The sequence below is a fragment of the Lissotriton vulgaris genome, chromosome 5 (genome assembly GCF_964263255.1).
Source record: "Lissotriton vulgaris chromosome 5, aLisVul1.2, whole genome shotgun sequence".
Taxonomy (NCBI): domain Eukaryota; kingdom Metazoa; phylum Chordata; class Amphibia; order Caudata; family Salamandridae; genus Lissotriton; species Lissotriton vulgaris.
In genome coordinates this window covers 1,149,479,903-1,149,502,240 of record NC_141693.1, presented here as the reverse complement: position 1 = coordinate 1,149,502,240, position 22,338 = coordinate 1,149,479,903, and the positions used below count along the sequence as shown (strand labels likewise).

The 22,338-nt window shown below is 43.7% G+C and overlaps 1 protein-coding gene across 1 annotated transcript in view; it reads left to right on the top strand.

Moving 5' to 3' along the window:
* HSPA12A (heat shock protein family A (Hsp70) member 12A) overlaps nucleotides 1–22,338 on the top strand; it is a 420,841-nt gene that overhangs the window by 264,542 nt on the left and 133,961 nt on the right. Inside the window, exon 6 of the mRNA XM_086922909.1 lies at nucleotides 6,826–6,942. Within this exon, the coding sequence (XP_086779035.1) occupies nucleotides 6,826–6,942 (117 nt within the window). The remainder of the gene's footprint in view (nucleotides 1–6,825; nucleotides 6,943–22,338) is intronic.

Here is a 22,338-nt window from a genome sequence, read left to right as displayed (position 1 = left end):
AAATGGTTAAAAATATAAATTTAACCTAATGTTTACAATTTCTTTTAAGTCAAATATTTAGTATTTAATTATAACATATTTTGACAACTATTTTTGGATTTATACATTAATGTAACCTTAGTTTCTATTTAAAAAATATAATGAAACTACTTTTCATGTATTCTTTATATCACTTTTAATCATTATTAATGTCTAATAAAAATATTTATTTTATGTGGGAACCATTTTTGTAACTTTAACTTCGACAAAAGATTTTGTATTTAATTTAGTATTTCGAATATAATATTTAACGATTTCATTCACAATTACGTTATCAGGGTTGTAGCTTATTTAGTTGTACATTTGAAATACATATTTAAAATTAATTTGTATTATTATTTACCATAAACATATTTTTACTAATTTATTACACAGTTTAATAAACTTTTTTAATTCTTCCTTAACCATCAAGAGATCTCCACCCTGACTGTGGGGTCGTATAATGCTACAAGATAAAGTAAAAAAGATTAGTTAACTCAAAAAATGTATACAAATATTCTTTTTGTTAAATATTAATATAAATTAATGTTGTATATTTATTTTAAATGTAAAACAATATAAAAATACTAGACTCTGTTTAATTACAATTCATCTGCACAAATGAGGTCAACATTGTCTTTGAGCATGATTTTCATTTCTCTTCACGTCTCCCTTTTTTTCTTTCTTTCAGTACCCCAAAAAATACAGCTAGTGCTTTCATTCTTTGTTCTTGATTCTTCAATTCCAGGACGCCTCCATTAATGTGTGAATTGTAAAATGTAAATCCAGTACTTGTATAGTGCACAAATGACCTCCGAAGGGGTATCTCCCGCTGGGGGTCGTTGGATTAAGCGAACTATTGCATGGCTCTAGATTTGTGACGGAGATCAGGTTGTTTATGAATGGGATCCAATTTTTCTCTCCAATACATGGAATCCCCCATTGTTCCCTACCAAGATTGATTTCTGAAGCTGTGAGGTCTCCTGGTCCAGTCCTTGCTTCACTTTTTATTGCTAAATTTAGTAATGTTTTATCAAGAATCAGCTAAAGTGCCAGGACATATGGCATTTACCCCCAACCCCATGTGGCACACAGCACATGTGTGGCATAGCACATTTTCTCCTGGTATCTCCCCACAAGGGATGGTGCCCACATTATCAAAATCAGTGGCATGATAGGGCCCCCCTGACTGACCATGGCTTAATGCCACCATAAAGAGCAGCAGGCACTAGCATCATACAAGGCAAGCCCACAGAGTCCAGTCCCATTCCCAGTGATGCTCTCAATGTAATTGAGGCTACAACCTCACAACCCTGCACAGTTCACCACTTTTCCAGTATTTGGGTCTCCTGTTCACAGTTGCAAAACTGCCATCCTGCACCGTTCTAGTCCTTCTCTGCGCCATCTCTAACTGAATGCAGACACAGTCCTCTGTCTGCAGCTCTGGAGGGTAAAGTGAGCAGGGCAGCCCCACCATACTCTCTTTTACTGCATAAGGCCTCTGAGGACATGCCAGCCCACTCACTGCAAGGCAGTGTCGTAGCACCCTTACTGGCACAGCAGCCAGGAGTAAGTCCCCATGGAGGATGTATGACGTTACAACGCATGCTTTTACCATGCATGCCGTTACAACGCAACGCATACCATTACAACGCATATCGCTTTGGGGTGCTGGATAGTGAATAGTTTAATTTACTATTGCAACTCCAGTCCCCGTGGATAGTAGGGAAGGTGTTGGATAGTAAATTAAATCTATTCCCTATCCTAGAGCGCCCCCCAGTGCAATGCGTTGTAATGGTTTTCGTTGTAATGGTTGCGTCATAATGGTAGTGCGTTGTAAAAGTTTCGTTGTAAAGGCTGTTTACCCCCCATGGATCTTCATGTAGGCTCTGTCCTCTAGGGAAGCCCATGTTCACAGGCTCTCCAAGAGTTGTCTTCCTCCTGTGCAAAACCTTTTTTCTCCATACAGAGAACCCCTCAGGGACCTATTTATTGATTTTGCCCAGTTACTTTTTTCTTCACAAGTATTTATGGAATTAAGGCATGCTGCTGTTCATTAACGTAAAAAAGCGAAAGCCTTAAATGACCTTGCCTTCGCATTACTCCAGGGATATTGAGCAGCTCTTCATTATGTGCTACAAAAATAGATGCATCATAAAAGATGATGCGCCACTCTCAATAATTCAGGAGCATTTCAGCTGCGCACATTGAGCCTCAAGAAAACCACATCCTCATAAGGATGGTGTTACTGCCGGGAGCCGCCACTTATCGATCAAGTCGGGGCCAGCATGCATGGAAGGGCTGGTGAAGGGCTGGTGGCCGACTGTCTGTAATGAGTAAGCAAATCTTCAGCACAGAACAAAAATGCTTTTACGACTAGGATGAGCACTGTCAGTTGGCACAAAGCTATTGGAAAATCAATTGCCACTTCAGGTTCAACAGGGAAGCTGTTAATCTAGTTGTGCGAATTCCTGGAATCCTAAAAAGCCATATGGGTCCCCTGAGACCAGTCCAGACTTCATGTCGGCTTGTGGCAGCTTCCGTGTTGGTGAGCAAGCACAAGACCTTGAGGTGCATGCAGGTTTGCTTGGTTTCAACTATTGCAACTAGAATCAACAGGACTAACAGAAATTAATTATTCCCCTCAGCTGACAAGAGTTTTTCCAGAATCTACAGATATTGGAAGAGCTCTGTCACCTTGATAAAGGTTTTGGAATGAGACTTCCATTCATTCCCAAATCTTATTTTTTCTAAATCAGTTATCTGAACTTTGTATGCAAAACAATTAAATGTCACAGTTCCCAGGCAGCTTCTGATGCTCAAAGGAAGAATCAATGGTTGCCTTCATTGACCGGTTTCGGAGGGGAAAGTCCTCTGCATGTACCCCTGCTTTGAGTGACCAACTGGACTGTTTTATGGCTTCTTGATGCTGTTTTTTTTCATAGGCCAACAAACACGTATCATGCTTGTACGCCATGGCATAGGCCTGTCTCATGGATTGACGTCTTAGAAAAGGTGTCCAAAGCACTACTCTCATAGTGGTCGAAGGCTAGCACCTTCACGAGAAGTTAGCAGCATAAGCATGGTGGTGGCAGTGTACTGATCAGTAGTAGTGAGCAGGATCTTTTTACCCTGCCTCACTGGAGTGAGCCCTACAGACTTACTCACCTTTTTTTAATGTTCCGCTACTGTGTGCTTAACTCACCCGTGGCCTATATCGGGTAGATGTGGAGTGCTGCTCTGCGCAGAAGTAGTAAATCTGCATAGTTGTATGTGTGCCTGAGAAGGGTACAGTACAGAGATAGAGCAGTACTGTGTAGTACTCTGAGAACAGTTCATGTGCTGAGCATGTGTATGCCTGTGAGAAATGCCTGATATGAAAGATGTAGTGCTGTTCAGTGCATGTGCGGCTAAAGCATGTACTGGATGTATGTGTGTTTCAGTGGAGTACAGCACGTGAAGGGTGAAGTATTGTGCAGCATGCACATTGCGAGTGTGTGTGCTGGTAGTAAGTAGCACACCATGATTAAAGATAGAAAAGCTTCAGGGCTGAACAGTGCGCACATGCAGACTATGTACTGACTGCATGCATAGATGCAATTGTACAATGCAGAGAGGTAAAAGTGCTTTGCAGTAAATGCACTGTGGATGTACACTGCATGCAAGCGTGCCTGCACTTGTACAGTACATGGAGGACCCTGGGTTCCACTTTGGAAAGCCCAGGCCTGCCTGGTAAAGACATGAGGAGTAGAGGACTCCCCTGTGACAGATTCCCCACCCCCCAACAGATTTATGTATTGCTGCATTCCTGTGACCTGGGTAGAGACGCAATAGAGGTCAAAGGAAGAGACTTCATTACATTTCAGAAGACTGATTTTTGATTCAGTGATAGAGCACAAGGAAAGGGCCTGGACACATCTCAGGAAGGGAGATGGGGCTCATGAGAGAATCATAAAGAGAAGGGCTGGGGTCCTGGGGGGCTGGGGTAACCGTTTGATGCACATATCACAGTGGCAGATTTCAAGGTATGAACTTTAGTCACTCCCATGAATTGTGCAGTGTATAATCAGCTTCCAAGTCATGCCTGCGGTGGCAGACCTCTTTCATGAAGCAAAATGAAAAGGAAAAAAGCCCACTGCAACAGAAGCAGACCCCAACATAGAACTTCAAAGACCCCAACCCTGAATCACATTTGGTGTTTGGAAAAGGACTATAAGAGGGGGAGGTTGAGTCCCCTAAAAGTTATTTGCCAAGCAGCCAGATACACTGTGAGAGAAGGGGAAGCTCTGCAAGACCTATGGCAGTGACCAGGACTGTGGGCCAAGGCCTGCTAGTCTCCCTTCTAGGTGAGGGGATAACACCAAGTGATCTCACAGCCACCTGCCCTGGAGCCTGAAGCACCAGAGCCTGTCTGCTTGTCAAGACTAGTGTGCCCTGTGAGGAAAAGGAGAGCGTTGGAGGGGCAAGGTCCCGTTGGGAGCCATACCATGAGGACTCCCTGTGTGGGTATTTGGCTGAGCACCCATTGGGCCATTGCACATGTGTAAGATTGTTTTTGGTGATGCGTGTATGCCAGGAGAGGGCTTCCGCAGACAGCTGTATGTTGAGCACCATGCAGGTCTTGCTACACCTGTACCGCCACAATGCAGTGACCTCGTATGCCAGAAGGGGGCACCAATCCAGTACTATTTCAAGGAGTTCCAAGACTTGTGACTGTCTGGGCCGGGACACTGAGGCTTGTAGATCCTGCTCCTGTATCATTGTGTGGCTTGGCAACCTCATATACCACGAGGAGCTGCAGGTTCCAATGTTGCCAAAGTATTTGGGTTGCCGCCCAAAGGTGAGATTGTAGCTACAACTCGTGGGTTGGACCTGCACTGCGAGGAAACTGCCCTCAACTCCGCGTGGAGGGAGAATTCTTTAGTACAGCCTAATAGTTTGCTTTTCTTGATGCGACCACAAGTGAATAGGGAATAACTTTGAAAACGTTACACGAAAGAGGGTGGGGCAGAAATTTTCCTGACCACCACTAAAGCCCCTCCTCAGGGGGACTGTGTTATTGCATTTGAATGTCATAATTCTTTGCTTGTGTAGAGTTCAAAATAAAATACTTCTTTTTCTTATAAAATCAGGTATTTGGCTTGTCATTGATTTGTTGTTTCTAGACCAGAACTACCAATGAGAGTCAAGTCCAGAAGTGAAACTTGGTACAGTTGAGCAGGATCCATATTAGGTCGGGCCCCATGATATCTGGAGTAAAAGACCTCAATCACCATGGTTGGGCCCATAGGGCCATACGAGCCCTGTGGCCCTTTGAAAGGGGTTATGACAGACAACTTTAAACTAACTATGTTCATTGCCCTTGTTGGCCTTAGTTGACATCCTTGACCACCACAAAAAGTATTCGCTCTGTGTAACCCCTAATACATAAAAACACAAAAGGTGATGGAAGGAATACTACCAATTTGTCTAGCCACTGACAATCATTTGGGGTAGCATTCCGACCCATCCCTCTTTTGCCTTCCAAAACCACTTCAGTTCGGACCCAGCAGTTCTATAATAAAAATGGATTGATAACACTTTTCTGACTATGTTTCAGAATATGAGCATACATTGGTTTTGGTGTGCAAGGCTTTTCTGAAGGGGAGACAAGTAAAACATGTTAGAAGGTGAGTGAAACATATCTTTATACAATAGAAGGAAGAGCAGAATAAAACAAATGGGGGAGGGGCGTTTGGCTGCCTCCAGGGTAGGTCCATTGCTGTGAAAACTTGTTAAGCCTGACTGCTCACATCCTTACACACTTAAAAAAAAAGAAAAAAACAACAGGGGCCTTATTATGCACAGTACCCTGGGGAGCAACCAGTGTGTGTTTTGGATTTGTGCACTTGCGTGCATTATTGTGTTAAGAAAGGGGGAGCAGACTCTTTCTGTGGTCCCTTTTGTAATGCTGGTAGTTACCACACATGTAGTGCCAGTGCTTTCTTAAGAGGGTGTTCTCTAATGTGCATGTGGGAGTGGACCCCATGCAAATGAGGGAATCACATTGTCTCTCATCTGTGCCAGTGCCCAGACACTGGCACAGAGGCAAACAGGCACTTAGGTGGTGCACTGATAGTTTCCCCAAAAAGTTGGCGCATTGTTAGTGCACCCCAAGAAGGAGACCTGTGGAGAGGGCAATGGAGGTCCCATGGAGGCCTCAGACATTCCCCAGCATATGGGTGCATTTAACTCACTTCACCAGCCTGCAGAGGGATCTCTGTCCCCTCTTTAAAAGCTCAGGCGGCTGCACTGTGACACACAGAGGGGCTTGAAGCAGCCGCCCTGTCTTTCACTGAATGCAGTGATACCAAGGCTCCTAAAGTTTGCGGCTGCCCTGCGGCTCACACTCATGGTATTAGGGCCACTATCCTGGTCTGCACCAGATGCACCTTTTGAAAGGTGTCCCTGGAGCAGACTGGAACGGTGCGCCCGTTCTGTAATCTGGGCACAGATCCACTGAACACAAAGCTGGCAAACGTTTATTTCAAAGAAAACAAAATGCAGAAAAGGAGGGCCAGTGAGTAGGGCGAGCTTCCTTTAGATGACAGTGGCAAGAAAAAAGATTTAAAAAGGACAATGATGATGGGAGTGTGGCAGTAAGTTAATTAAGCCCGTGTTCTTAAGTGAATCACATCTACAGGCTTTGTTCTTGCTGTTTCATATGACAATTACTGGTGCGCCAAAAAAAGAAAGCGGGGACTGGCTTTTTATAAATGTGAAATAAATGTGTGAATGTATGCTTTAACGCACGTAACTTTTGCCTAGGAGCTGAGTGATCAAGCGGGCTGTGACTACGCAGCTGCTGACGTCCGATGGGTCATTACAGTGCCCGCCATCTGGAAGCAGCCTGCGAAGCAGTTCATGAGGCAAGCTGCGTACAAGGTAAGACTTGCTTGAAATTCTTTGACCCATGCACCAACAATGGACTCACCAAAGGGACGGACTTCCAACCATCAGCCGACATTTTTATTTTGGTCTGTTTTGGAGAACAGAAATTGGCCTTCATGGAAATATGGTGATCTTAATGACCGACCAGAGCCTCTAAATAGGCGTACAAAGTCCGCCCTTGATTGACGAGTTCTACCTCAGTTTTAGGACAGACTGACCAGTTGACAACTTGGTGCTTGTACCAAAAAATACAATTTTTTTCTATTTTCAAAAGAAGTCCCACAAAATTACAGAGGTTCCATAAAACAACTACAGAATTATCCATGTTATCCATTGTATCTGCATTATAATTTGACTTTAGGCAAAACTAATCACAATACTGGATTGCCTGCTTGCTGAAACAATTGCCTATTTTTGGTATTCAATGCTTTGTAATATTATGTGATTGGTTGAATGACAAGCACAGCAACAATGTCCTAAGGTCACACTCCTGATTTAGAAGGAACAATTCAAAGAACCTTTTTTTTTCTTCAAAAATAGCTCAATGTGAACATGAGCACTCAAAAACTAAGCAAGTTCAGAGTTATGACATATGACCTGCATGTAGAAAACAAGAAGTGTTATGTACACGACAAAGGAAACATTAATCATGCTCTTCACCTATTGCCTCCCGCCTCTCCAACATAGCCTATGTATCTAACATTTTCACCACAGATTCAAGTTACAAGCACAGGGAACATGACGCTTTCCTTAGAACCCTGTGCACGTTTTTGGCTTTTTAATTGTTTCAAGTGGAAACTGCCAATCATGGCATTCTCAAGAGAGGGGCTCATTCATTAAATTGACCTAATTTTCATTTAGCAAAGTGGTGATAGTACTGTTACCCTACTACCCTTTTATCCATATTTTAGTATGCTTGTGAGTTTTGTGAATTATAATTGATTAATGCAACCTGTCTCCTTACAGAAGCAAGCATCACTGAGGATTTTTAAATATATTAACCACTTTCTGAAGTGATTTGTTTGTTAACATTTGCAGGTTAAGGGCGAAATTATCTGCATGCTTGATTTCAAAAGCATATCGGAAGCGGGAGGCACCCATCTGGGGTGGCGGGGCAAGGGTGGGGGGAGGTTCAGTTGGTGTAAAAAAAGAAAAAAGTACCCCCTTGCTGTGCCTCTCCACCATCGTCCCGCCGTCCTCTCTCCTGGCCGGTGTTCCAAACAGAAAGCACCCAAGCTGAGGCTCCCCTGACCCAAGCACAGCGTTGCAGTGCAGCGTTGGGATTGGTTCCCCTAAGCCTATCACAAGGCATCAATGCAGCCTTGTGATTGGTCTAAGCACCGTGGTTCAGTGCGCAGACAGGGGCTAGGGCTCTGGGCATGTTCTCCACACAGGCTGTAATGCAGCCTGGGTGTAGAATATGCAAAGTACACATGGCAGTTTGGCTGGCCTGAGAGGGCACCTGGAGTGGCCAAACCACTCCTTCCCTGCTCCTCTGTCCTCAGAGCAGCCCGCCCCTCCCGCAAAGCTGCCAGCAGCAGGAAAACATTTAATAATGATAACCTCAAGTTATTATTCTTTTATATCTTTCTTTCACTGCTTTAAAGCAGTGGGCGATGCTCCTCCGCCTTAGCGTAGGAGCCGCCACTGAAGCATATTCAGGACCAGGTTGAGCAAATTCTTTGTGAAAAACTTTTCAAAAGATTGTGTACTCAAGTGACCGCTAACGATTAGTAGGCCTCAGGCTGGATATATTTTGGGGCCCCCTGTTTGAAACAGCTTTACATGTATTACTCCTTTTCAGCTTATTGAAGCCCCTCTACTGCAGAACAATATGGAATTATATGTTAAACAGAGTATGCAAAAATATTTGAAAGCTCAGGATACCCGATATCTGATTGCCAATCTGTATCAAAAGAAAGATTAAGCCAATTCTTTTTGAGTTTGTATCTAGATTTATTTTACTTACAACAGCAACATTTTATGTGGCATTCATTGTCAAACCAGCTTGTTACAGCCGTTGTACGAATAACATGATATGGGTAACTTGCTAGGTGTTTAGTCGACTGATGCATAATATTAAAATGCACTGTCTCTTGCAAGATCATTTGTGAAATTAAATTTAAGACGGCTAAGAACCCTCCCATTATTTACCATTGGTTGGCTTCCTAGTCACTCTTATTTCCATGCTTCTTATTTGCCAGGCCGTGCCAGTTCCACTTTCTCTTTGTGTGATTGCTCCTTGAATGGAGCATTGAACAAAGTTCTGATTAATGTCTTTGTTAGTGTCTTTGCACTGCTCGCTTGGATTCAAGATCTTATTTTTCCATCTTGCTTCCCCATCATCATTGCTCCTGCTGTTGCTGTTTACCATCCCTCCCGCCGAGTACATGAGCCAGACTGAAGTCAGACTTGAGACTGTTTTACCCGGCAGTCACTTTTATTTGCATTGTAGGCAATGGATATGCAAATCCTGCAGATATTTACCAAGACATAAATGCCACATCTTACTTCAGAATGCCTCTTACAGTTATGTTTGTTATTAGGCGCAGTGATACACAGGTAGCGGTAAATCTCACTGGCTTCTCCTGCAGAGCTCAGTTTAGCAGATCATTTCTTGTTGGTAGTTGTGGCAAGTAAGATCAAGGTCTGGGCTTGTTTCGGCAGTGGCAAGTAGACCATACTTCCCCTGAATGTAAAGGCTTCCTGCGGAAAGAAAAGAGAAAATACAATGGGGAACTTTGTGAGCGAATCCAGTGGAACTGAGCTGGCCGCTGTTCCTGAGATATCATTTTAACCCTCCTGTGAACTGGTTCACTGGGCTGGCACAATGAACCCACATGTTTATTTCACTGCCGTTCTTCCCCTGTTTACATAGGGCTTTAATCTGCCACCAAAAAGGTCTCCGCTACAATTCAATCACTTATTCTCACTTTTCCTCTATGAAGCGATTAACTTTATAAATATGGGTTTTGAAAATGTATCCTTTTACAGGATTGCCTAGCTCACAGAGGTGGCTAGCTTCCTTTGACACATTCTACCACATGTGAAGAATAGATCCATACAAGATATATATGCAAGGAATCAAACCTGACACGAAACAGGAAAGCATCTTCAATGCGTAGCTGGCACTCAGGACAGAAATAAAGCACCAGGGTGCATACACACTGTAAGACTTTCTCATCACATCTTAACCACCATGGCCACACATTGAATCAACCTTTGAAACCTTTGAAATCAGTGACACAGTTCTATAAATCAAGTTCATGATATTGTATGAGTTATTGCAAAAATGAGAAAATACGCCATGATGCCAGCATGCTGGACTCCTCAGCACTCACAAGTTGTATAGCACTGTTACACCCCAGATTTATGTGCACTCATTGACTTCTTAACTGCCCTCCCATTGTTGCTGCTAGAGCAATTCCCCCTACATCCTCACCATGCCGTTGCTCCCCTGTGTTCTCCAGCACCAGTCCCCCCATTGTTGCCTGCCTGGTGCCTTCCCCACCCCCTTTGGTGTTTGCCCTTTTTCCCCTCTACCCACTCTCACTACAAAAATGCTCTGGCAGTACAATAGGGCTATTTTCTCTAAGCATTGCAAAGCCAGTAGGTCTTGCCGATGCAAGATGTATCAATTTTGCTAATGTGTTTTCTTTGTCATGTTGGACAGCAGCGTGGCTGCTGTGCCATTTGGTTAAAATCTTTTTCAAAGCTTTATTGTGTGGCTAGCATTGACACTGTCATAATCCTTTTTTTTAGATTGAGCCTTCATAGGCTGCGCATGTGCAGTCTCGCTGGCGAGATCTTATGATCTTAAGGAGCTTTCACTAGCGGGCTTTAAGCCCCGCCCCTCTTTCCCATTGGCCGGCGTCACCGTTTATGCTAAACGGTGGCCAGCCTTTGGGAAAGAGGTGTTGATGACGTACACTTTTCTCTTTTACAGATAGCCCACTTGGATGGGCTCGTCTGACTTCCTTCTGCTGCAAAAGTTTTTTTTTTCTTTATGGGGCCACAGACATGGCCCCATAAAGATAAGAAACCTTTTACGGCAGAAGGAATTCAGACAAGCCCGTCCAAGTGGGATGTCTCAAATTACCCAGAGCTCCGGGGAGAACTCCGAAGGAAGACCAAATTTAATCTTAAAGTTCTGTAAACCTTCACTCCTCAATTTACACTCACGCCCGTACTCGCTTCTACTTAAACCCACGAGCAACATTCAGCTCGGTCCAAAAAGTCCCGGAATCCACATTCAAGGCTCGCGACCTCTCAGGTTTAGGGCTAGCTACAGTTAAACAGCTGTTGAGTAACCCGGTAGCTTTGCTTGCCCGGTGTCAGAGGTCACGCGCCCCGCGCATTTTATCCCTTGTAAATATGCGAGTAGGTTGAGTTTCAGCGAAACCAAGCCTGAATCGGCGTGCTCCGAGCTCCGGCTCCCCAGTTGTCGCTTCTCCCGCCTCGCCTCATCAGAAAGCCTCTCAGGCTAACGGCCCGAGGGTTTACTCTTCGCAGGATGCCCGTGAGTGCACCGACTCTGTTGCCATTGAACCATGGAATAATTCAAATAAACCCCGGTGCTTCACACATAGCTGGCCTCCTCTGCCACTTGAGACTGCCCCAAAATATACTGTGCCCCCTCTGAGGGGGTTTACAAGCTGCCGAATTCCGCAGTCGTTTCAAGGAAGCGGAGCAGTGGGCAGTTTCACGTTACACCCCTCCTATACCAAGGCAGGCGCATTCGAAGCTCTGCCAGTCTTACACACAATGCATTTCTCTGAACTTGCTGATTTACATTAAGATTTTCAATCTGGTGCTCTGTTCAAATGTTGTTTTATTTAGCATTATGGAGGCACACCAAAAGTGGTCAGTGCAGTGCTTGAAGTTCACTAAGTCGGTTGATTGCACTGGGGCGCATTAAGTTCTGTTATTTTTTGCTATTCAGTGCCCCTATAGACAAGGACCAGTATAAATCAGGCTTCGCCCCTTTCCTTGCAGTTGGAGTCACTTGACCTAGCGATAATTCTAAGGAGGACTGTACTGCAAATATACAACGAGAAAGGACACTAATAGTTTTTGCAAAGTGAAGGGGCAGCGCTTTAAAGGCGAACATGAGGTGCCCTGGAATAACGCACATGTTGGGGAGCGCCTCCTTTCATCCGGCGATAATGTGTATTTATTTAACACCGAACTTCCGTGGGCGCCTCATTTCATTTAGGGAACACGCTATTTTTATTCAGCACCGAACCTCCGAGGACGCCTCCTTTCATCCGGACAACACAGTATTTTTATTCAGCACCGAACCTCCTTATGCTCATCCTTTCATCTGGGGATTACGGTATTTTTATTAAAAACCGAACCTCCTTGGGTGTCTCCTTTTATCCGGGGATTACAGTATTTTTATTAAAAACCGAACCTCCTTGGGTGCCTCCTTTCATCCGGGGATTACAGTATTTTTATTGAAAACCGAACCTCCTTGTTATCATTGTCTGTTAGAAGTTTTATAAAGCTCTAAACTGTGCCTAGGCCACTTCAGAGCCTTAATGTCACTTACCCTGTCCATGCCATCTGCGCCCTTACAGCTACACGCTGGACTCACTGCTGAATTTTCTAGCTGTGGTTAGGCAATTTATTAAAAATGATGTGCCATGGCGTGATCAGCACATTGTTTATATGAATGTTCTGTTGGAAACAGGAGCACTTTATTACTTTCTGACTTCTCCTATTGTACGGGCCATGTAAACATGGAGGATGTGGCTTAACAGCTAGGGCGTTCGACTCTGACACTGGGGAAACAGTTTCGAGTCTGGCAGGAGGCTCAAGCATCCTGGCATCAAGTGTGAGATCACTTTTACTTATAAAACTATATTTGCAGAAGGTATTTCTGGCATTGTTTTACTATTCGGAAACACTTCCGGAGTGATAAAAGTAAAAAGGATTATTACTTGCAAGTGACTATGCTATGTTTCCGGTGCCAATGTGGAAATATTCGGACCCTTCCTGCGGTCACGGTGTAAGAAATTGTCTTCCGGTCGGACAGAGGGCGAAAGAAGACAGAAAGTGAAGTGCTCCTTATTCTAGGATGGTTTTATGACATATGAGCTATGTTTTAAATTACTGTTTTTATTTACTTTAACTTTTAAAATATGAAGTGTCCCAACAGACATGACAATGCACGCTTTCTTCCCGTTGTAGTATGGGCTATATAAAACTATTTAAATAAGTAAACAGGGAAAGTAAACATTAAAAGAATACAAGATTACAGTAGAAATTTTACACCGAAATTGTCAGATTACTTTTTTTTGTCGCATAGCTGATTATCTGCTGCACATCCGATTGAAAATAGCTATATTCAGATTTTCACTGATGCCTGGTGCAATTCAAGTAGCAGGGCTGTGTTTTCAGTGTTTGCAGTGTTTTTTGCTCGGGAATTGGATAATAACTGGGTTAGTTACTATACTACCTCTAGACCAACCACCGGATGCCATCATTGCAACCTGTAGCATTAGAGATTAGCGTCTGTATCAAAGCCATTGCAAAATGAGGCGTCAATGAGAGAAGTCCCTCCGATGAGGCAATTTGGGTGCACTGAATTTAAACATGCATTTGCAATGCGATAGGTCTCGCATTTATGTGAGTTTTAGCTATTGGCATTACAAATGAATGACTTTTATTTATGTTTTGGTTTTTAAAAAGTAAATAAAAGGCATTGTCATTTACAATGTCAATAGCTTAAACTTGCTTAAATACGAGACCTATTGCATTGCAAATGCCTGTTTTACTTTCAGCCCTGCTGCAGTATTGCTGTGCGGCTGTATACCATATAACATGGCTAAATCAAAGTTGTTGACAAACCCAATAGCTCTTGAATAGGCGAGAACTATGAGATTTACCAATGATTGTTACATTTGTGCAGTTTTTTGGATACACAGTAACATGTCGCTTCGCTGAGTAAGAGAAATGGGATGGGGTGGGATAAAGGAGATGGAAAAGACACATAAAGAGAACAGTATAGAGAGAGACGTGAAGTAGACACTGAAAGGGTTTAAGATAGGTGATGTGGAAAGATTTTTATGGTACAGAGAAAACTAAATGGATAAATGTGAAGTAAATAGAAGGAAAGATAAAGAGAGGTAGAAAGGGTAAGATATAGGTAGAGAAATAGGTACGATTTTAGTGTATAGTAGAGTGTAAGTTAGAGCTAAAGATATGGAGAAGGAAATGTAGAGGGAGGCTGAGGGGTGCCTACTCAGAGGTGAGGTAGATAGACAGAGGTAATGCAGAGAACGCTGATTTAAAGAAAAGTAAGGCAGCAAGAGGTAGAAGTAGACAGACAGACAAAACTAAGGGATGCAAGGTAGAAAGAGAGCAAAATGAGAAAAAGCACATAAAACAGATGGTGAAGAGACGAGTGAGGGGTAGAAAGCAAAATGTGGTATAGAGCGAACAAAGGAAGTTGAGAGACATAAAATAAAGAAAGATAGGGGAGTTTCATATGGAGGTAGAGTTTTGCGATAGAGAAAAAGAGACGGTGAGGTAGAGAGATCTGTAAAGAACGAAGTTAAGAGAAAGAATTGCGTTGGAGGGGTGAGTTGAAATGGAGAAGGAACCCCAGAAAAAGATGTGTTTGCATGTGTGTGTTTGTATGTGTGTGAGAGAGCGAGAGAGAGTGGGAGAGAGAGAGGAGTTGAAAAAAGAGAAAAAGGGGGTAGATGTAGAGAAATATAGGTAGCCAGAAAGGAGTCTGATGTTTAGAGGTGAAGGAAAGGGGCAGATAAAATTGGAAGAAAGGGGAGGTGGAAACTTGTGGTAGTGAACTAATAGTGTGGTAAACTGAAAGACTGGGTAGTGAGAGAGATTCGAGCAGTGAGGTAGAATGAGGTGAGGTTCTGAGGAAAGTGCGAGATAGAGAGAGAAATGAGATAGAGAGGGAGGGCTCAGAGAGAGGTAGAAGAAAGGGAGGAGAGGCCTACAGATAGAGTGCTGAAGTAAAAATAGAGATGAGGTTGTGTGAGAAGTGAATTAGACAAAGGAGAGATCCAGGGATGTCAGATGGAAAAAGAGCAGTGAGGTAGTGAGGGAGAGATGAGGTAGAGAGAGAGAGAGTTGAGGTAGAGATCGGGCATTAGGAGTGATAGCAATAGATGTAGACACAGAGAGTGATAGAGAGAGGAGCAAAGCCACGAGAGAGGTGGAAGAAGATGAAGTTGATTGAGGTAAATTGACTTTATTGAGGGTGAAATGAGGTAGTCAAAGGAGAGGTAGTCAAAGCGGCGAGCACAAGGAGATGAAGGGATATGGGGAAGTAGAGCTACAGTGAGAGGTTAAGAGAGCGGCTTATGACAGAACAGGTAAGGTGGAGAAAGGAGGGAGAAACGACATAGAATAATGAATTGCCACCATCTGCCACAGAGTGTGAGGATTAAGGCCGGGCAGAGCTGGCATGAACCCTAAGGAGTAGGTTTATTAATTTTTAGCTCAATGCAGTGCCTTAACCAAATCTGTTGTGCTGCGCTGCACTTCAGAAGGGGGAGAAAGCAGCACAGAGCCAACTGTATTCATTATAATGGCCTGCTGTCTCTTAATACCGCTTCTGTGGTGCACAAACATGCAGCCTAGTATCACAGGCAACCTTTGAACCACGGTGCATAGGTGTGAGCAGGGGCGGCCTAAGGCATGTGCAAGCTGCGCACCTGCACAGGGCCGCCAAACCCCAGGGGCCACCCCGCCAATATATATCCTTAATATAAGAATCCTCTGAGGATGGATACATATTTGTGTGGCGGCCCCTGGCAGGGATTTGGCGACTTCTGGCTCTGTTCCACTTCCAAACACCCTGACCCCCCCCCCCCCCCCTCTTCACTGGCCTCCGCGCTCCACCCGCCCGGACCCTCTCTTCAGGGGCCCCCTACCTACGCTCCCTGCCCAGGGCTGCCATGAGCCTAGAGCCGCCCCTGGTGTGAGCATGCTGTATTGCATAGGATTTGTACTGGAAGCATAACTTCCTATAGGAATCCTACATCTGGAAATATTCTTAAATATTGCACACTTATGTGTGGTGTGATGTGCTGTGCAGTTAGTGCAGCACACATGCAATGTGTGGAATGTTTGTAGAAATGAAAACCCTTATCCATTTAAACACTTGCTTCTAGGACGTATTATATTTTTTTAGCACAAAGCCTATTCAGGTCACAGTAGTAGATCGAACTTTATGTCAAAAACTCAGGATGCTTGCGCTAATCCACCCAAGTTACACCTAAGTAATGCCCCCCAACAAAAACTGGTACGAAGCAGCACAAAGATGTACTTACAATGAGAAAAGGGTACCTTGTACAGTGCAAACATAGTATTACAATGGAAAGTAAAACCCCCAGCAAGAGTTAACTTCACCTTTCATCACTTTGCCTGACATTGCAGTGGCGTAAACTTATAGCAAATTTGGCCCAGAAAAAGAGTTTAAGCATGATCGGCTGTCAAATCAGAAAAATACTTTGTTTTTTATGAGTAACATTACTGCCCTCTGCAAGGTAGAGCCTTGGGAAATTGCTCACTTTGCCTATGCCTTAAAACACCTCTTTATGTATTATGCCCCTCAGAGCAAGAGTCACTAAATTATTGGAGGAACCCAGCACCATGATATGAGAGCAGCTGCCCTGTGGATTCTCCAAGCACTTTACCCCAGAGCACTGGATATACCACTCATGAATTAATTTTGTACAGTGTTATGTTATGAGGATTTGTATAGCGCACTAATCACCGAGAGGGTATCGAGTTGTTGGACAAGGTGTGTAGGTGTGTGGCCCCAAGGTGCTTATATGAAGAGCCAGGTCTACAGCTTCTTTCGAACTCAATGAGTGAGAAGGAGGCTCTGATCTGTGAGGGAGGTTTTTCCATGCCTTTTGTGCGATGTAGGAGAATGAACGACCTGCCGTTTTGATTTTGTGGATGTGGGGCTTGTGTGCGAGTGAGACTGAGGCAGTGTGTAGGTGTCTGGTGGGTTGGAGAAAGTGTTTTACGGCTGGTCAGGTATTCTGGTCCTGTGTTGTGTAGGGATTTGTATGTGTGCGTGAGAAGCTTGAATTAGCTGCACTTGTGAATGAGGAGCCAGTGAAGCTTCCTGGGGGGGCAGTTTGATGTAGGTGCAGGATGGGAGGCTGAGTATGAGTCTTGCTGCTGCATTCTGGATGGTCTGGTGTCTGTGGAGGAGTTGTTTGGAGATTCCTGCGTAGAGTGTGTTGCCATAGTCCAGCCTACTGGTGATGAGTGCTTGTTTGACCGTCCAACTGGTCTTCTGAGGCAACCATTTGAAGACCTTTTACAGCATGTGTAGGATGTTGAAGCAGGAGGTGAACACTGCATTGACTTGAGCCGTCATGTTGAGCTTGTCATTTAGGATGATCCCTAGATTTCTTGCGTGGTCTGTGGTTGTGGGTGTTGGTCCTAGCTCTGACGGCCGCCAAGTGGAGTGCCATGGGGAGGTCTTGCTGCCAAAGATCAGTATTTCCGTCTTGTCGGAGTTGAGCTTCATGCAGTTGGTTGGCATCCAGTCTGCTACCATAATCTTGCAGTTGGTAAAGTTGATTCTGGTGGTGTTTGTCTTGCCCGTCAGGGAGAGGATGAGTTGGTTGTCATTCGTGTAGGAGAAGACGATGATACCTTGTGATCGGATGATGTTAGTGAGCAGTGCCATGTATATGTTGAAAAGAATGGGGATGAGTAATGATCCTTGGGAGAAACCACATATCAGTTTCTTTAGTCTCTGATGTGAAGGGTGGCAGCCTGACCTTTTGGGTTCTTCCCACGAGGAAAAACAGATCCAGTTGAGAGCAGATCCTTGTTTGCCAATCTCGTGGAGTCTTAAGATGAGTGTGTTGAGGGAGACAGTATTGGAGGCCACAGAGAGGTCAAAAGGATGAGGGCAGCTTTTTCTCCTCAGTGCAGTGCAAACCAACCAGAAAAAAAAACATATAAAAAGTCCTAAAATAAATAGGTGACTAGTTAGATCATTACAGAGAGGTTTGCACACCGAGAAATGTAAACCGAACATTTAAAAGTGATCTTACATTTAACTCCACGGAGTAATTGTCACGCCTGCCAGTATTCCGGCCAGTTGGCGCTGCCTGACAAAGATGGCCGCCCAGTAACGCGCATGCGCGAGGGGGTCAGGCAAGAGTCTAAAGCCTGACTTGCCCGCTACTCTGGGCTTCACGTTCTAGTGTTCTCGCTTGCTGTTTGCGGCACGTCACTTCCGTAGAGCCCTTTCCGTCGATTCACTGCTGTTCTGGATTGGCGTTCTCCGTCTGTTGCTCCCTCCTGTGTCTGTTGCTGAGTCGGGAGCTTAGTGTGATTCTGGCTTCTGTTTGGAGCACTTCTAGTGTCTCCTCATTGCCTCCTTCTTCCGAGCTGCTTTGATGGTCCTCCGTCTCCACTGTCTATTTGACGGACCCTATATTCCCTATATCCCCTGACCTCCTGAGCCGGCTGTCTTCTCTCCTTCCCCTCGGGGGACTCTGTGCCTGTGTTGTGCGGTTCCGCCTATTGGCCGGACACACAGTTCCGTCGATCGGCCGGACTTGCAGGGCGTGGGTTTTGGAGTTCTCCAGGGGGATTGTGGGAGTTGTGGTCCGCCAGGTTGATTCTTCCCATATATATTTCTTTATTTGGACTCACTGGTGTTATTATGGAAGCTGGCATTCGTCACAGTGCAGGGGCATGAAGATCTGGTAAGGTGCTTTTGTGCCTATATTATTATAACTACCCTGACATAAGATTCCCTTTTTGCTTACTTTTGCATTGCTATGTTTTAGATAAGCCCATGAGAAGACCAGTATTTAGTACAAACCTGATACTTAGTTAGTCCAAGAGCACTGCATGGTAAGAAGAGGATAGAACCTTCTCCCTTTTATAGATGTTCATTGAGAGACCTGGGGGAAATATCTTTCTTCTCGCTTTAATAGGCTGACATCAGGCTTTTCCATTTGGGGGCGTGGTTCAGTAAATATGCTTGAAAACAAAGCAACCTGTAGACCTAAGTGACTGCTTGCCTTATTCTAGGTAAGATAAAAACGTCTATGTATCAAGTGTTTGATTATTATTTATTGTTGCTTTGTATTAACCTAACCCATTCCTTTTAGCACCTGCTTCCGCCTTGAGGGATACCAGACTGTGGAGTCATGTTTTCTCCCTTTCCTTCCCTTGTTTTGTTCCCTCCTTTCCCTCCATACCACCATTGTGTTCTAGAGTTTGATAGACACAAGAGGTGCAGGGGGGACGGGTTGGGCTTGGCTTCGGTTCCTGGTACTCCTGCGGAAACGACTCTTGGATCTTTACAGTAATAGTTAATTGATCTCATAAATCACTCAAGTTGAATATATTTACAAAGGGGGTGGAGATTAAGCTGATTTCTAAATTGTAAAAGCCATATTTTAATGAGGAGCAAATCAAATGTTCTGAGTTTAATTTGAAAAAGCACTGGCGTGAATGCTATGTGAGAGCAGGAGATGCCTTTCAATTGTTGCCTTATCCGGTCACCTCCTGCTCACTAGGCAACCTTTGACAATGCTAATCAGCCTATATAACACCATCTCAGTTTTTTCTGGAATGAGGTACTTATCACTATGGAGCTGGAGATGATAGGGTTCCTCATCTCCTCAACTCCCCAGCTCCTCTGTATTGACTCTCAATACAGGGGGAACTTGTCATCAAGCAATTTGTGGCAGGATAAACAATGCATTGGCCAGGGGCATAATGCAAGCCCCTTGCAGGCCCTGCACCTCTAAAGGTTGATACCCTCCAGGGGGTGCCAACCCTTAGAGGGGGCCCCTGTTCAGCCCAGCGCCAATGACTACCTGGGAAATATGGGAGACTCGGGGCCCTTGTCACATGCTACAGGGGAACCCCTTCATTTTGCATTACACCACTGACCCTGGCCTGGCCTTTGGCTCTTAACAGGACTTATTGCTGCAGCCCTTTGTAGCCAGGTGATCATGGCTGTTAAAACCATGTGACATGGACATAGTTTACGAAAGAAGATTCATGGTCAGAAATTAGTGGAAGACAGAAAAAATTATATTCCACCAAGGTAAGTGAGCAAAAATATTTTTTTGCACTGTGAGTGATTTTGAAATATTTAGGCTAATTTCCTTCTGAGCAAATCTCTGTCAAAAAAATAATTTTGTAGACAAGTTATACACAAATTGAGTTTATTATTTTTATTGTAGGAAAATAAATAAAGGAACTGGTGTACCTGTTAAGTTGAATTATGCTAAACGATTATTTGTTAGGTTTTGCTCTAGCCAAGAATATATTTTATCCAATTAAAAAACAAATATAAGGGCTACAAGTTGCTGATGCTATTTATTTATAAAGTTTGATATAGGGCGAACATGACCCTTGCGGGTATCAGAGTGCTTTACAATGTTCAAGGCAACATGTAGAAAAACAACCCCCACATCAAGACGGGACAGGATTGGTCAGCAGCTGGTAAGCCCAGCAATATATTGTCTATTGGTGTGCGTAAGGTTGGATTTTCTCATTCATCCTCTTAGCTTTTGTGTTTTTGTGTTTGTAACACCTTGCATCCTCGTGATGTTTTTGAGTTTTAATATTTCAAAACAAGTATCATTTTTTCCGACACCTAACCTACTTCAGTGTGCCAGATTAAAAAATAATATTATAAAACAAAGGCTTTTCACAGAAAGCAGATTATTATCAATGTGTGATCACTAAATACCTCCTTGGAGACCAAGAAAGGAGTAAAGGTGCACTCCTTCAATATGGTGTATGCATGAGTGTGTGTGCTGATCAGATACTTGATGCTCATATTTTGAGGAGCTCGGAAAACTCTCATCTTACCCCCTACAAAAGGCCATCTCATCCTATTGGGGATGCAGTCAATCAATTATTGCCTTCGGTGCGACATAATTAGTACATTGATTAAAGCAATGAAGCCTTTGCCTTACATGGCGGCAGTAATTGTGTGCGGCCTTCAGAATTGCTGACTAACCAAGTAGAAATGGGTTTCTGCAGTCATCCAACATAAGCAGCTGCCAGGCATCTTGGCTCCCTGGAAGATAATCTGCATTTTGTTGCACTAAGCTATGCTTTGCTGACTCTTCTGCTTTGTTTACCTGGAACGTATCTGGCTCTTTTGTAAAATCTTTGTAAGGAGATAAGAAGTGAAATCCAAAGTCTTAAGATTAGTGTGAAAAGAAAAAGTGTAAGCTTCAGTGAAATTGACAGAGTTTGTGTCCGATTTGAAAACCAGAAGACAGATATGGGAGGAAAAGAGAGCGAATTAGAGAAAGATAAGAGTATGTGAAGCGGAAGCCAACTGCAGTCTTTGGGGTATGTAGCGCATTCCGGGTTTTCTTTAACTTATTATCGATGTGCAAGTTAATCATGAAAGGATTAGTTGGTGAGGGGATAAAACAGAAACAGAGATTGCAATGATTGAAAAGAGAAATGGCAAAAAAAATGTGAGAAGAGAGAAAACTAATAGCATCGTTCTGAGCTGATCTGAGGAGAGGTGAGAAATCTAAGATGAAAGAAACAATATGGGAGGCAAGGAAATGGACTGAGGTGATATGGGAAGCCAGAATGACAATGTATTTAGCTTTGAAGGCCTAGGGTGAAGAAATCAAGGCATGATCTAGTCAGTGCTTAATTTGTGCCGGTGGTCTCTGGTGCTTGGCACATGTTCTTAATTTTCAGCACTGGCTCTAGTATCAGTCCATCACATGGTGGCGCTGCCTTTTTAATTTCTGAGATGAGCACAAAAACCGTGTTTATGAAGGAAAATCACATTGAAAATTAATCATACCTGCCTGTCATGCCATCATTATAGCTTTGTGTGTCCTGAAATAGTCTGAATTGTCACACTTGTAGCAGAACGATGGTTTAGTGTTATGTTGGTACCGTTATCGGCAGTGCTGGCAGGGGATTGGTGCTAAGGCTGTAGTGGCCTTCCAAGATGGGACCTAGCGCTTAATTTTTTTCAAATGAAGCAGTGGATCCAGTACTACATAACACAAAGTCAAACTGAGTAACACAATGAAAGAAAAGTAAGATAACGAGTTGGGCTATCTACAGAGAAGTAGTCCATGAAATGAAACTGGGGTGTCCTAAATGTCGATGGGAAATACAAAGCAGAAGATCAAGAGAATATGAATGGTTCAATAAGTAGTAACATACCTGGTCAACTGTTCTTGAGATAAGAAGAGATGAAAGAGTGTGGCAAATTGTAGTAGGCTCAACCAAAACAAAAGCAGAAAAAAGGTTAAGTATAGCTCCTAGAGTGAAAAGCATAGTCAGGAAATTTGTGATGCCAGTAGAATGTTTTCTATGGGCTAGTCAGAGCGAATGCTAGACTAAAGTAGCAAGAGTAGAGGATGG